General features: G+C 44.9%; 1 protein-coding gene across 1 annotated transcript in view; it reads right to left on the bottom strand.

The window, feature by feature from the left end:
• Positions 1 to 11,772: 11,772 nt before the first annotated feature.
• Pamr1 (peptidase domain containing associated with muscle regeneration 1) overlaps positions 11,773 to 13,757 on the bottom strand; it is a 74,596-nt gene continuing 72,611 nt past the window's right edge. The window contains exons 10-11 of the mRNA XM_013019579.1: positions 13,148 to 13,440; positions 11,773 to 12,831 (exon numbers count right to left, since the gene is read on the bottom strand). Of these exons, the coding sequence (XP_012875033.1) occupies positions 12,295 to 12,831; positions 13,148 to 13,440 (830 nt within the window). The 3' untranslated portion in view covers positions 11,773 to 12,294. The remainder of the gene's footprint in view (positions 12,832 to 13,147; positions 13,441 to 13,757) is intronic.

The following is a 13,757-nucleotide window of genomic DNA, read 5'->3' on the forward strand; positions in this document are numbered from 1 at the left end:
GGGTGCGGGTGTGTGCGCGCGCGGGGAGGCGGTGGGAGGCCGCGCTGCCCTGGCTCCGCGCCGGCCGCGGAGGGGATTGCAAGATTTAGCCCCGCCAGAGCCGGGGATTTGCCGGCGATCCCTCTCTATTTTCGTCGAGAGCTGACATCACCCGCGCCGCAGCCTCGGGCGACTCCTTTAACCACCGCCCCCCCCCCATCCACCACCACCACCATCTCCAGACGGCGATCCTCTCCCCTCCCCTCCCCTGCCTCCCCCCTCCTCAACCGCTCGCCATAAATTAGCCAAGTAAGAAAAGAAATCCTGCCCGCCGTCCGGGAAGGTTTGGGACCGCCGGTGGCAGAAACCCAGCATCTAAAGAGTCGCTATTGTTTCCTCTCCAGCAGCCCGCGTGGCCCCGGGTCACCCAGCGCGCTGGGCCACGGCGCCGAGACCCGAGACGGCCCCACCGGCCTCAATCTTTGGTTTAACCCCCCCCCTCGGTGCACCTGCCCCGGCGCACGCTCACCCGCACCAGCGGGCACACCCCCTCCCCCACCTCGCTTCCTAGCCAGTGGTGCCCGGCCCCGCAGGACCCCAGGGGCCCAGGCGTACTGGTCGCGGGGCCAAACTATTAGGGTCCAGCGGTGCGCCCTCACCCCTGCCCCCAGCCCCGGGAGAGTGAAATAAATCTCCAGCCTTCAATTATTCATCGAGATTAATATTAATGCATCTCCCGAAGGGTGGCGAGAGGGGTGCGTGAGAGGCGCGTTTTGGAGGTGGTTTTCTTCTTCTTCTTTGCACTGTTTTTTTTTTTCAAACCGGGAAAGGTCTGCCTCGGGGCGGTGGAGTGGGGGGCACCGGCTTCAGAAGGGGCGGAGTGGCCGCTGGCTGGAGACCACGTCTTTCTCCACCCGGCTTGGTTTAACCCCCGGGGGGCAGCGTTCGCGGAGACAGATGGGCTCGTGCAAAAGAGGGTCCGAGCCTCCTGACCAGCTTTGCACAATAATGACCAGACCCGTGAAGCTTTTATTATCTCTGAGACGAATATTCGCAAGAGACGCGCGCCCCGCAGCTCCACAGCCCTCTGACCCTATGGGCCTCTATCCCCCATCCCCAAAAAGGAAAAGAAAAAACAAAACCCTCGCTTTCCGTGGCTGGATAATGGGAACCCCAAATAAGCAGAAGCATGGTGAGAATTAAAACCAGCGCTTGTGAGAACGAGATTGGCAGAGCGTAAAGCACCTGGGAGATGTCAGGCATGTGAGCCTGTCCCTTGCGATCTACCTCCAGGTCTCAAAGCTCCACAGTTCTGGTGGCTTTTCTCGGCGTGGTCTCGCCAGTCTTCTTTTCTCAGGAGTTTCTTTCTGGGCCGCGCTGAGCTGGACCTTAGAAGATGGAAGGTCATGCCGCCATTCCCATGGAAACTCTCCCTCGGGATGCAGGACCCCGGGTAGTTCAGGTCCCAGCAAGAACTGCTCTATGGTTAGAGGCCTGGCATGCTACCCTAGGGCTTGAGTTCTCTACCACCTTCCAGCTGAGTACTTTGGAGCACATTCCTTAACCTCAGTTTCCCAATCTGCACACTGGGAAAGTAACTAAATGGATGACACAATCTCTTGATTGAGGTTCTGGCACTCAGCAAACTTCAAAACATACTCATCCCAGGATGAATAGACAGATGAGGGCTCACACCTGTAACCCTAGCTACTCAAGAGGCTGAGATCTGACCATCACTGTCCAAAATCAGGACAAGCAGACAAATCTGAGAGACTTTGATCTCCAGGTAGCAAGCCAAAAGCCAGGAATGGAGCTGTGTCTCAAAGGTAGAGTGTCAGCCTTGCGCAAGAGAGCAAAACAGTGCCCTGGACCTAAATTCAAAACAGTGCCCTGGACCTAAATTCAAGCACAGATAAATATCTATTTGCACAGATAAATATCTCTGCTTCCCTTCTTTCTTTCTCAAAATGGAAGTCCAAACTCCCTGCTTCTCCCTGCAATCCTGTCTGTCCCATTAAATTGACCAGATCTGTATCATCTAACTTAGAGTACTTTTCAAAAAAAATATTTTAGCTATAATTGTTTAATCTGGCCAATGTGCTTCTTAATAATAATTTGTGGCTGAAAAATTGGCGTCTTGAAGCTCAGTATTTTCTTGACATTGCTTCTTCCTGAGCCTGTAGACATGTGACTTTGTCTCCCGAGTTGTCACTTACACAACCTGTCTTTCTTTCTTCATCATCTAGGGATTTTCCTTCATTTTCTGCTGAGGCAGCTGCTGGAGAACAAAGCCATGAGAATCTCTCTGCAGACTGAGATAATAATGGTCCCAGCAGCATTACTCTGTCACCAGCTTCCCCTTTAAATCCAACCTGAATGAAGTACTACATCATAATCCCTGGGCAGCCATCAGGGATGGCTGAGAGTCCAGTCATTAGCACTCACTGCCCCCCACAGGGCGCCTGATGGCTCGGAAACACAGGGTGTGTAAATGCACAGTAAAAAGAAAGATGATGGAGTTGTTTCCAATTTTTTCAAACACCTAATTGATAACCATTCTTCATGCTTATGACTTGAGGAGTCAGGTGAGCCATGAAGCACGTAAGATCAGAAAGAAGCCATTCTTCCTGACTTGCTCCTTTCTAAAAATTCCCTGACATCACCTTCTACACTGGAGAGACATTTGCATTCAGCTGCCCTGGGGGACAAGATTTATTAAATCGTGTGGAAGATGCCACAGATAATATTGGTTAAGAAGAAACTAGCTCTCGTTCTTTACCCCCAGAGAGCTCCTGCCAAGACTCACAGCAATTCTTCATTCTTAAAGCAAGCTGCAACAATGATTTCCAGCATTGGCTGCCCATTAAAAATCCTGATAGAGCTCTTGTGAAAAAAAGCAATGCTCAGACCACCTTCTAGAGTTGGGCATAGGGCTGAGATTAGTGTTTTTTTTTCACTTCCCCAGGTAACTATGCTATGCAGCTAGATTCAGGACCCACTGATGCAGAAAAGCTGCTGGACACTGGTGGCTCACACCTCTAATCCTAACTATTCAGAAGGCTGAAATCTGAATATTGCAGTTCAAAGCCAGCCCAGGCAGGAAAGTCTGGGAGACTCTTATCTCCAGTAAACCACAAGAAAACTGGAAGTGGCGCTGTGGCTCAAGTGGTAGAGCTCTAGCCTTGAGCTGAAGAGCTCAAGGACAATCAATGCCCAGGCCCAGAGTTCAAGCCTCACAACCAACAACAAAAGAAGAAGAAGAGGAAGAGGAGGAAGAGGAGGAGGAGGAGGAGGAAGAAGAAGAAGAAGCAGCAACAGCAGCAGCAAGGTCCAGAAATTGGGCCCTGACAAACAGTTGGAGTGAGCTAGTGTGTAGCCTTTGGAAAGAGAAAACTAAAGAAGATGAGATGCAAAGCCGACCCTCTTATCTTCCAAATCAGACCAATTCTTCTGTATTGTTTTAGAGAATGAATGTAAGAAGCCAGGCAAACATAGAACTTTCTTCTCATGGTGTGCCCAAAAGACGTAGAGGGGAGGTAAGCAGATCCACAGTATTGCATCATGGTGGACAAGCCTCAGCCCTGGCTCTGAGAGACTGAGGAACTGTTTCTGCCGTGCATCAGACTCCACCACCTCAGGGAGAAGGCAGTAACAACTATCTCAGGATGACTGAATGGGATAATATGTGGGAAATGCTTAGCTGTCAGTCTGGCACATCATAAGTGCTCAGTAAAGAGCCCTCTGGAAACTTGGGTACCAGAACATGTCCCAGTTTAATTCATCACAAAGCTTACTTGAGAATCCAGTCTCCTTACCTGAAGTGTGATGAATTGTCTCTTCGAATCCTCATGGCAAACTTCAAGTCTCTCAGCCATTAAGTGGACAGAGCCTTGACTATAAGAATGGGGTAAAGTTTAACCCTTACAGGCTAGCAGGAAAACATCTCTCAGGCTCCCCTAGAAATGACATACTGGTAGCAAAAGCAGAAGAGAAGGATGATCTGATGTCTGCACTGATTTATCTTTTAATTTTAGCTCATGCATTCTCCAGTGTCAGCATGAATACAAACAACTCTATTGGACTGAACACCAACAAATCAACTCTACTCATCTGTGACAAGTGACTTAAGGAAATAGTCAAAAGGAATTTTGGCTATAATAGATTTTTTTTCCTTTTTTGCCTTTGTGAATGTTCATTTAAAACCTAAACCAAGCTATAAGAAGGAACTTACTAGAATGGAATTAACAGTGTTTGAGCAATTTCACGGTAGTCATAATATCACTGCAAGTGATGTTACAGTGATGTCAGTGTAAATGATATTATGACTAATATCCTAGGAAGTATTGAATACTTATTATATGCATAACCTTGTTTGATTCTTAAGTATTGAACACTTATTATGCGCATAACCTTGTTTGATTCTACAGAACCAAGCCCAAGAGAAAGTAAGGAGTTTTCTTAAGGTGCACTGATAGCAGCTATGTTCACCAAGGTCCCACTTAGGAGAAGAAGGTATATTCAAATTAAGTTAATAAATGTGATAAATTTAATGAAAAGGCAGGTAGAAGGGTACAGGAAGGGTATGGGGAAACTCAAAGGGCTAGATCACAGCCCCAGGGCTGGTAACAGTAGACCACCATTATCCATTGTGAGCTGGAAGGAAGGTTACCAACTACTGAGACCCAAGGGGAGTCCTGACAGGGAATCTGAAGGCAAATCCTTCCATCCCTCACTTCTCTCCAGTTCTTCTCTCCCCATCAAAACTTTTTATTGGCCAGAGTCAGCTGGAAGCTGGGGGGGCGGGGAGTGGTGGTGGGAGGTGATGCAGGTTATCCTCCTGTATAACACTGCTTGTGACATCTCTGCTGAGCAATCTATAGTGAGAACAAAGCCATCTGTATTGGGGCAGGTTAACTCAACAACATAGAGAGGAACCTCTCTAGCACTGGGTCTTCCAGGAGATTAGCACCTGGGTAGACAACTTTCTGGGGGTCAGAAAGGGTATGTTTTTACCATGGAAGAACTCACCAAGTTCCATTCTTGAATTCTATAATTCTCTTAGAGGGACCATAGAAAAGATGGAAACTATCTCTTCTGCCTTGTAAAGAATCATCCCCTGTCCTCCTTCTCCTGCAGATTGCTTAAAACTAGTTATTACATTCCACACTGGGGAAGAGGGCAGGGAGATTTGAAATAAAGAAAAGGAAAACAAATTATCCTATGCTGCTTTCCCATAAAAGGCTGCTGAATCAGGCCATTTCTCTTGTGATGACTACGGAGGAGAAATGTTTCAAAGTTCAAAGTTTATCAGAAGAAGATAACCTAGAGAACAAAATAATAGCCCAGTGACCCTTGAATTACCCTCTTCAAAGGGGTGTTGTCCATAATGTGTGAGAAATATAAATCTGACTCTCCCTCTGCCCTGGCCAATGCAATTTCTGTTTCATCTGCGTTGCTCTTTGTGATGATCAATGCTCTCCAGAATAAATTAATAAGAGAACATCTACTAGCAGCTCACAAGTGAGATACTGATATTGGTGGTTCTTTCCAAAATCCAAAAGAGGCTGTCCTTTCCTAGTTTTCATACAGGTTATCTGGGAAAGAAAGCCTAGATGCCAGGGGCAACAGTCTTGCCTTCGAACCTCAACTCCACCACGTGTTAAAAAGGATGTCACATCAGCCCCTTCCTCTGTAAAATAGAAAAATAATTCTTCCATCTTCAAAAATTGTGTCTGTAGGGGCTGGGAAGGTGGCTCAGTGGTAGAGCGCATGCCTTGCATGCCAGAGGCCCTGGGTTCAATTCCTCAGCACCACATAAGCAAAAAGAAAAAAGCCGGAAGTGGCACTGTGGCTCAAGTGGTAGAGCACTAGCCTTGAGCTGAAGAGCTGAGGGACAGCGCCCAGGCCCAGAGTTCAGGCCCCATGACCGGATCCAAAAAAAAAAAAAATTGTGTCTGAAAGGTAGCTCTCATGGGCCATGACACATAGTGTGAACACATTCATGTTTGTGTTCTGACCTTTGAAATAATTGAATTATGAGCTGTGTGTCTGGATTTGTCTTTAAAACTTTGACCCAATCTCTAAGGCTACAAGACTAGATACCAAACATTTCTTACAAAATAATAAAAACAAATGGAACTTTAGGACTCTTCCTGTGATGATTAACACAAGTATGCTAATTTTTAAAATGTGAACTATTTAAGATGATTCAAAGCATGAATGAAATTTACTGAATTTGGGCTCCTATTTTAGAGGAAAGATACTATTCTCTGACTGCATTGGCTCTGGAAGCAGAGCATGCGAGAGAGAAACTGGCTTGCATGAAAGGAAATTAAAAATGGAAAGATTTTAAAAGAACAGACAGTTTTGGAGTGACAATGAGCAGAAGGAAGCCTGTCATAATGGCAGCATCAGATTGGATCACTTTACAAAGGATACTCAGGTAGACATCATATTATGGTCCTCAGACTTAGGCCAACCTGGGAACTATTCATCTCAAACCGTATGTAGAGCAGTAAGATTCAAATGAAGCTCATCACTCTCTCTTCCCATTCTGAATGACCTACAGCAAGTCATTTAATGCAACCCAATATACTTGCACCATTCTAGACACGTGGTGGTAGTTACTGTCACTTTCGTTATGTCTAGTCCTTGCTTCTACCCTTTCGTCACTCAAAGAATCCCTGGTAAGGCTTTGGCCACATGGAGTAGCCAGACCTGAGCCAGCCCTGTTAGCTTTAGTTCCTGAAGAGGGCATGACATCATCTCACGGGTGTTGGGAGCTTTAAGACACAATGCAAGTTCATTCACTCTTTCCGTGTTAACATGTTAGCAAAAGAAAAGTAAGGGAGTTCTATTTTTACCCCCACTATCTCAGCTGATGAGAAAAGAGATGTGATGTTGTGGAAATCTCAATTCAGCAGAGAACTTGTTCTAAATATAATCTCTCTAGGCACAAACCATCTCATTAAGCAGAGAAGGCAAGAAAGTTGAACACATTCGATCGTTTTTTTTTTACACGCTTATTGCCTGATGAATCCTAATAGAAAGAGCTTGAATTCACTACATTTACCTAGTAGTGGTGAGGGAGGAGAGGAGAAAATGGAGAGGCTCCATGTCACAGAGGTCTCGGCCTGTCATTCTTGTATCAGCCTTTCTATGGACAAGATGACCTGAGGCTCAATGTCAGATTTGGCAAATTCCTTATGCCCACCCTGAAAGCAAAAGCAGTTTGAGATAGACAAATGGTTTCTGTTTTATTTGCTGATCTTGTATAAAGTAGAAATACTTTTTGAGAGTGATTGTTGGTCTTTTAATTCCTACTTCCAGTTTCTCCTCAGCATGGCAAAGATAACTCGTAATGTATCTAGCTTCCTTTCTCCCTCCCCACCCCCAACATGGGACAGGACAATATTCAGGAGTGACATCTTCATAATGAACAAAAGAAGGATAGAGAGTTGTGGGGTTTTTTGGGGGGTGGAATTCTTTCACAACACCAGCTTGCCATGATTAAACGCTAAGTGAGTTGGATCACAAACTGAATCAAGGATTCAAATCTATTGTTAATGGACCTCAGACATACCAATGATGTGATCCTTGTTCAATAACTCTGACAGGAGCAATGTATCAAACCCAAAGGTACATTTTTTTTCTTTGTGTAGGGGCTGGTACTGGGGTTTGAACTCAAGAGTCTTAAGTCCTCACATAGCTATTTTTCCTCAGGGCTAATGCTCTATCACTTGAACCATGACTCTAGTTCTGACCTTTTGCTGGTTAATTGGAGATGAGTCTCTTGGACCTGTCTGCTTGGGCTGGCTTTAAACTTCAATCTTCAGATCTCAGCTTCCTAAATAGCTACAGCCACCAGCGCCTGGCTTATTATTATTATTATTTTTAAATAGTTGTACAAAAAGATTTCAACATGTAAGTTTATGTATAATGCATCATGATCAAATGTACCCTCTTCCTTCATTCTCCACCTCATGTAAGACTATGTCCTTATTCAGAGAGTATATGTTGAGTTGAAGGCTGATGAACTAAATTTCTGTCAATTGGAGCTTATCCAAATTCACTGTGAAGTTTCACTTATTAGCACCTGGATACTGTTTTGTTGGTGACATTCTATTTTCTTTTCCAGGAAAAATAAACAATTCTTTCTGAATGGGACATGTTTAAGGATTATTTTCTTTGATTGTTCTCTCTTTCTTTTGAAAAATTACTTTTTTCCTGGAAGCCAGAAGTACAGGTATATAACTGATCATTTTGCCTCTACAAATTCAAGTTTGAATTTTATTTTTACCTGAGAAAGCCATTCTCCAATTTTACCTACTAAATTTGTTTTCTTCTTCTTTTTCAAACAAGGGCCCAAGTCTCTGGAGAATTTGGAAACAAACATGAAGAGAGCCCTAAAAAAACTCAGCCATTGAGACAGTCTCTTTAAAATGCTAGACCTCAACTGCATATCCGGGCAGAGTCCTGCCAGGGAAAGCAAGTCCTGCTGCCAAGAAAAGCAGAGACCACAAATTGCTACCAAACCACTTTGAAATGCTCACATCTTCCCAACAACCTCAAAAAAGATGAACTTATCCAAGCCCTAGGGATCCAAGGATTTCACCCATTGTATTCACAGGATCCTAAAGAAGAAAAGATGCCCTGAAGCCAAAGACCACTAGAAACGTATGTGCAGTCAAACAGTTGGATTTCCTTCTTGCAATGAGCCAGGAGGCACATCAGAGAGTGCTGAAGGAGTGTTAGAAAGAGGTTATAGAGTTGAGCTTCTAAGTGACTTAGGGGGAGGTTTGGAGAAAGGAAAGTCTTTGTTCAGGATAGGATGCTGTCAGAAAGAGAGGGTACTTCTATACCAGATTAATACATCTTATCTAAGAGGGAGAAAGACTAGCTCTAGACTACAGTTCTGCATGGCAGAAAAGCAATAGGCACTCATATAAGCCAGAGAAGGACAATGTTTGATATATTTCTGGGGTTTATGTACTCACATGGCATCTTTCTGTTGTTACACGAGATATGAAGTAGTCTTGTTTGTATCTTGAACTATCACAGTCACAGAATGCCACTGAATGATACTGGTATTCTGGCACGAACATTTATCTCCAAGAATACATCACAGGCCAGCTGGGGATGCCCTGTCAAGCCTGGGCATCAAAGCCTAGCTAATAGAATGTTGGAAGTCAGAGGCTACAGATGTAGATTAAAAAAAAAATGGAACCGTCATTGCAAAAGAAAACAGGACCAAAACCATTGTGGATGAAGCAGAAGCCTTTCTTCCCTGCTTCTCACGGCTGGCATCCTCAAGTGACACTTTCCCAGCACTGATATTCCATAACATGGGATGGTTTTGTTTCATGTCAACTCTGGGAGCCAGAAAATGAGTTGAAGAGTTCCATCCCATGCATGGTGCTGGCTTAAAGTGGGCAGAAGAGAAACTCACATGAGATTTGGAAAGGAGAGTGAAGCCACAGGAAAAGTTGAATGGAATACATCAGACACAGGCCATTCATTCACAATGCCACTGGTCTACCAGATCACCTTGCTGGAGGACAGCACCCAGGCCTATAGCTCCTTCCATACTTATTGGAAATCCTCTTCTGGGTTTCTTTGAATCTTGACCAGGTGCCTACACAGGCACATGCTTCTCCTGCAGGTCACCTATATCATGGAGACTGGGGCATCAAGAAACAAGCAGGGGATTCCATTTGTTTTCAGTGGACCCAATTTGTCCTTGTTCTGTCAGCTGTACATCCAGGTTTCCTTCCAATTACTGGCATGATTGACATATCCCCAATACCCGGAGCAAAGGGAACACCTTGCACAGTCTTCTCCTTCAGTGCCCACAGTATTGTGTGGTCATTAGACTTCCTTACTCTATGTGGATCTTAAGTGTTCTGATTTTCTAAAGAGCCTCCAACTGATTGAGGAACAAGGATATCTCTCATCCCTGGAGTCTTGTCCTAGGATGCAAGGGTCCTTATGCAAACAGAGATGCAGAACATTCCTACAACAGCCTATTTTCAGTCAGTGTGATAGAGTACTCCAGACTGAGAGTAAGACAAAGAAATGAAGATTTAATCCAAGGATGCTAACAAATGGCCACAACGCTCTTTAGTAATGTTCTCAGGATTTAAAGACATAGTACATTCCCAAGAGGTCTAGAGTCATAACTGAAATTGTGTGTGTGTGTGTGTGTGTGTGTGTGTGTGTGTGTACTGGATCTGAGTGGTGAAGCAAGAAGGAGAAAGGACACTTTGTAGTGAAGAAGATACCAAGAAAGAGGGGAACATGAAGATAGAGGAGGAAAACCGAGGAAATCAGAATAGTCAGCCAGTGCAGAGTGCTCTCTAATGCAAATGTGGAGGCTTTGCAGTACCGTGTCCAGCTAGATAGCCCAGGCTTTGTGAGGTACTATGTGTACCTCACTGTATACCAAGTGAGTTAGCTTTCCATTACTATGACAAAATACTTGAGAAACTTATAAAAATGAAAGATTTTTTAGCCCATGGTCACTTTGTTCTTATGCTTTGGACCTATAGTGACACAGTACCTATTGGTAAGAGTACATGACAGAGAAAACCACTCACCTTGTGACAGCATGGAAACCAAGAAGAAAGAAAGAAAGGAAGAAAGAAAGGAAGGAAGGAAGGAAGAAAGGAAGGAAGGAAGGAAGAAAGAAAGAAAGAAAGAAAGAAAGAAAGAAAAAGGAAAGATTCAGGTCCCAATATTTCTGTTAAGGCCATACCCCCAGTGACCTAACTTCCTTCCTCTAGGCCCCGCCCCCTAAAAATTTCACCACTTCTCAATAGCACCACAGGCTGGCCACCAACATTTACCACAGGGGAGATATAGGGAGATGCTTAAAGTGTACATCTTCATACCATACACAGGTTCACTGCTTTATATTGTCTCAACTGTTGGAACTACCTCAAAAAACATTTTAAATCTTTTATCACTGTATTATGGCAATTGAACACAAGAAGGTAAGTAATTTGCCTTAGATGACTGAGAAAAGATGAGGGGAAACAGGAATTTGAGTATTTGTAATCTCAAATCTCCAGCCTCAGTCAACGCTTCAGCTAACCAGAATCTCAGACTAAGCTTCTCTCCAATTCCCAATGCACCCAAACTGTGAAACAGTTGACCTGCATTGTTTTAAGCCACTCAATGTTGGGTAAGTTTTGCTCAACAATTGACAACCATTACAGGTCACTGAGCTGAAACCAGGGAAAGCTATGGTCCCAGAACTCCAAGGTATCTCCCTGGAGAAGAGAGTTCTGGCAAGGAGAGTAGAAAAAAGATAACAGACTTAACTCATCCCTTCAAAGAGAATATTACTGAAAAGATCACATAGGTATTCATGTTTTTTTTTTTTTTACTCCATTAGCCAATGGGACTGGGGCTTCAGAGGCAACAACCATAAGTTAGAGGAAACCGTGATACTGCAGGTACTTGGTATATTTAACCGTGGTGTAAGTAACTGTGTGATTCCAATTTAAATTGCTATAGAAACATAACCAAGGTGTGTGTGGGAGGGGGGACTAGAAATCAGCTAACCCTGGTTTATTTTTGGTCTGTGTCTTATCTGAGGGCACCATACTCTCTATTCCATCAGCCTATGACCCACCATATTCCAAAACACAAACAGCATTTCCATGTTGAGGAATCACAGCCCTTGGCTCTGTGTTAAAAGTCTGTCACCAAGCCACTGGCCCAGCTCACCTAGGTCAGGGAAACTGCCAACAGGAATGAGAGCATCTCACATGTGTTTTGTCGGTTAGAGTCCAACCCTTGTTTTATTAAAATATTTACAGAGATAGGAAAAGCAAAGAATCAGATTAGACTATGGTGAATGTGCCACAGTCAGGCTACCTGCGACTTCGCAAGAGACTCTTTGGAATTGGATTTGGCTGAAGTTTTACAAGAGGCCTGGCTTAGCACAGACCACCCCAGGTCCACTCTCTCCACGACAAGTGCCCATGCCATTGGCTTCTCTGAAAAGTAAGGAAGGCCACCAGGTCAATTGAATGGAATGTTTGTTTGTTTGTTTGTTTGTTTCTATTCAGATTTTTGTTTCTTCTTCAGAGAAACTCTGCTCTAGCTAGTCCTGGCATCTTTCAAATGGTTTCCAAGCAGTCAGAAAGGAGGTGACCAGCCAGAAACCAAGCTTTTCTTCCCTCCATTGAGCTATGTGTCTGAAATCAGAAGCCCTGATAGATCTAAGTTCATGGGCAAAAATCACACTTCAGGTCTACACTGCATAGTGCAGCACATACAGAAAAGCTTCTCCATGACCCTGAAGCTGGTTCATTTCATATTTCTCTCAACCCAGTCTTTAAAAGGCAGCACTTTGGTGAAGGCTGTGGAGAGGTGATGATTGCATGTTTTGTCATAGCTCCAGCTGACCAGGCCTACCAGATGCCAACGCGGCTCTGGGGATGCTCGCCCTGGGAAAGACATTGCTGCGATACCTCCTGTCTCTGCAGTACAGATGTCAGAAGGTGCACTGGGGTCCTGGATGGCACAGAACATGTTATCGGTGACACTCACTGGGATGCCATGGTCTTCATGCTGTTCCTCACACAGCAGTGAGTCCACCACTCGGACCATCCCCAAGCGCAGTGTGTCATTCTTGAATCCAGGACTCCTTACATCTGCTAGAATATTCCAGCCAGCCACAGTGATGTGGGATTCCTGGAAGGAGATGCTGAGGTCCCGAGTGGCAGCAAGGCAGACAGGCTGAACGTGGGTGCTAATGCGGGCCTTGTCTAGGAGCTTCAGGATAGCGATGTCAGCATCGAGAAGGATGGGGTCATAGTTGGGATGAAGAATGATAGCAGCAACCTATAAATGCAAGGAATGGGTAGCCATGGTGAACAGCCAGCTCCATGGAAGACAAGAATAGCCAAGCTTTGGGGATAAATCATTGGGACAAATGGTCTAAGTGACAGCTGCAATACTTAGCTCAAAGACTAGTAGAGAGCAATTGTTCTATTAGGAGGTCTGCAGACTGAAGTACCTGGCAGGGCCTGGCAGGTGCTATTTAAAAATGGGGGGTGACTGCAGATAAGCCTAAGTGACATGGCAGGCAGGGTAGTCTATTACAAACATACAGCTGGTTTAGCCAGAGCCCCCACTCCCAAGGTGAGCCACTTCTCACCCGTAAGTTCTGGATGGTCTTCTCATCCCGGTCATCATCCCGGTAGAATTTTCCAAGAACAACTTTCAGGTCCGCCGTCTTGATGATGGACACCTTCCCCAGGTCAGTAACACAATGGGCCGCCACCACCACGGTGCGCTCATTCACTAGGGCACCACTGCAGACCAGGAACCACGCGCCCTTGTGCAGGCCCCCATCAGGCTCCCCGCTCGTCCTCCTGTAGATGGCTGCTTGCCATGGCCAACGGGTCCCTTGGATCTTTGGAGAAGTGATGTTCTCAATTTTCCCACAGACTATGGAAAAGGCACTGGTTCAGTATGACAAACTCAGACTTTTCTCATCCACCAGGGGATGGGAGTACTAAACAGGATAGCACAAATCTAAAGGGCAAACTCCATGGGCAGGCACGATCCCACGAAGCCATTGAACTTCGTTTTCTCCTCCCTTTAACTATTGTTCAACCACAGTGGACATGGTTGACTGAAGAGTCCAGTTAAAATTGAAAGCTTTGAAGTCAATAAAATGTGTTTGAATCAAAGAATGGACTACAAATGGTACTTTGGACAAGTTTCCTAAACTTTTAAAAACTCAGTTTTCTTGCCTGTAAAAT

Source organism: Dipodomys ordii, unplaced genomic scaffold, assembly GCF_000151885.1.
Source record: "Dipodomys ordii isolate 6190 unplaced genomic scaffold, Dord_2.0 Scaffold46, whole genome shotgun sequence".
Classification (NCBI taxonomy): Eukaryota; Metazoa; Chordata; class Mammalia; order Rodentia; family Heteromyidae; genus Dipodomys; species Dipodomys ordii.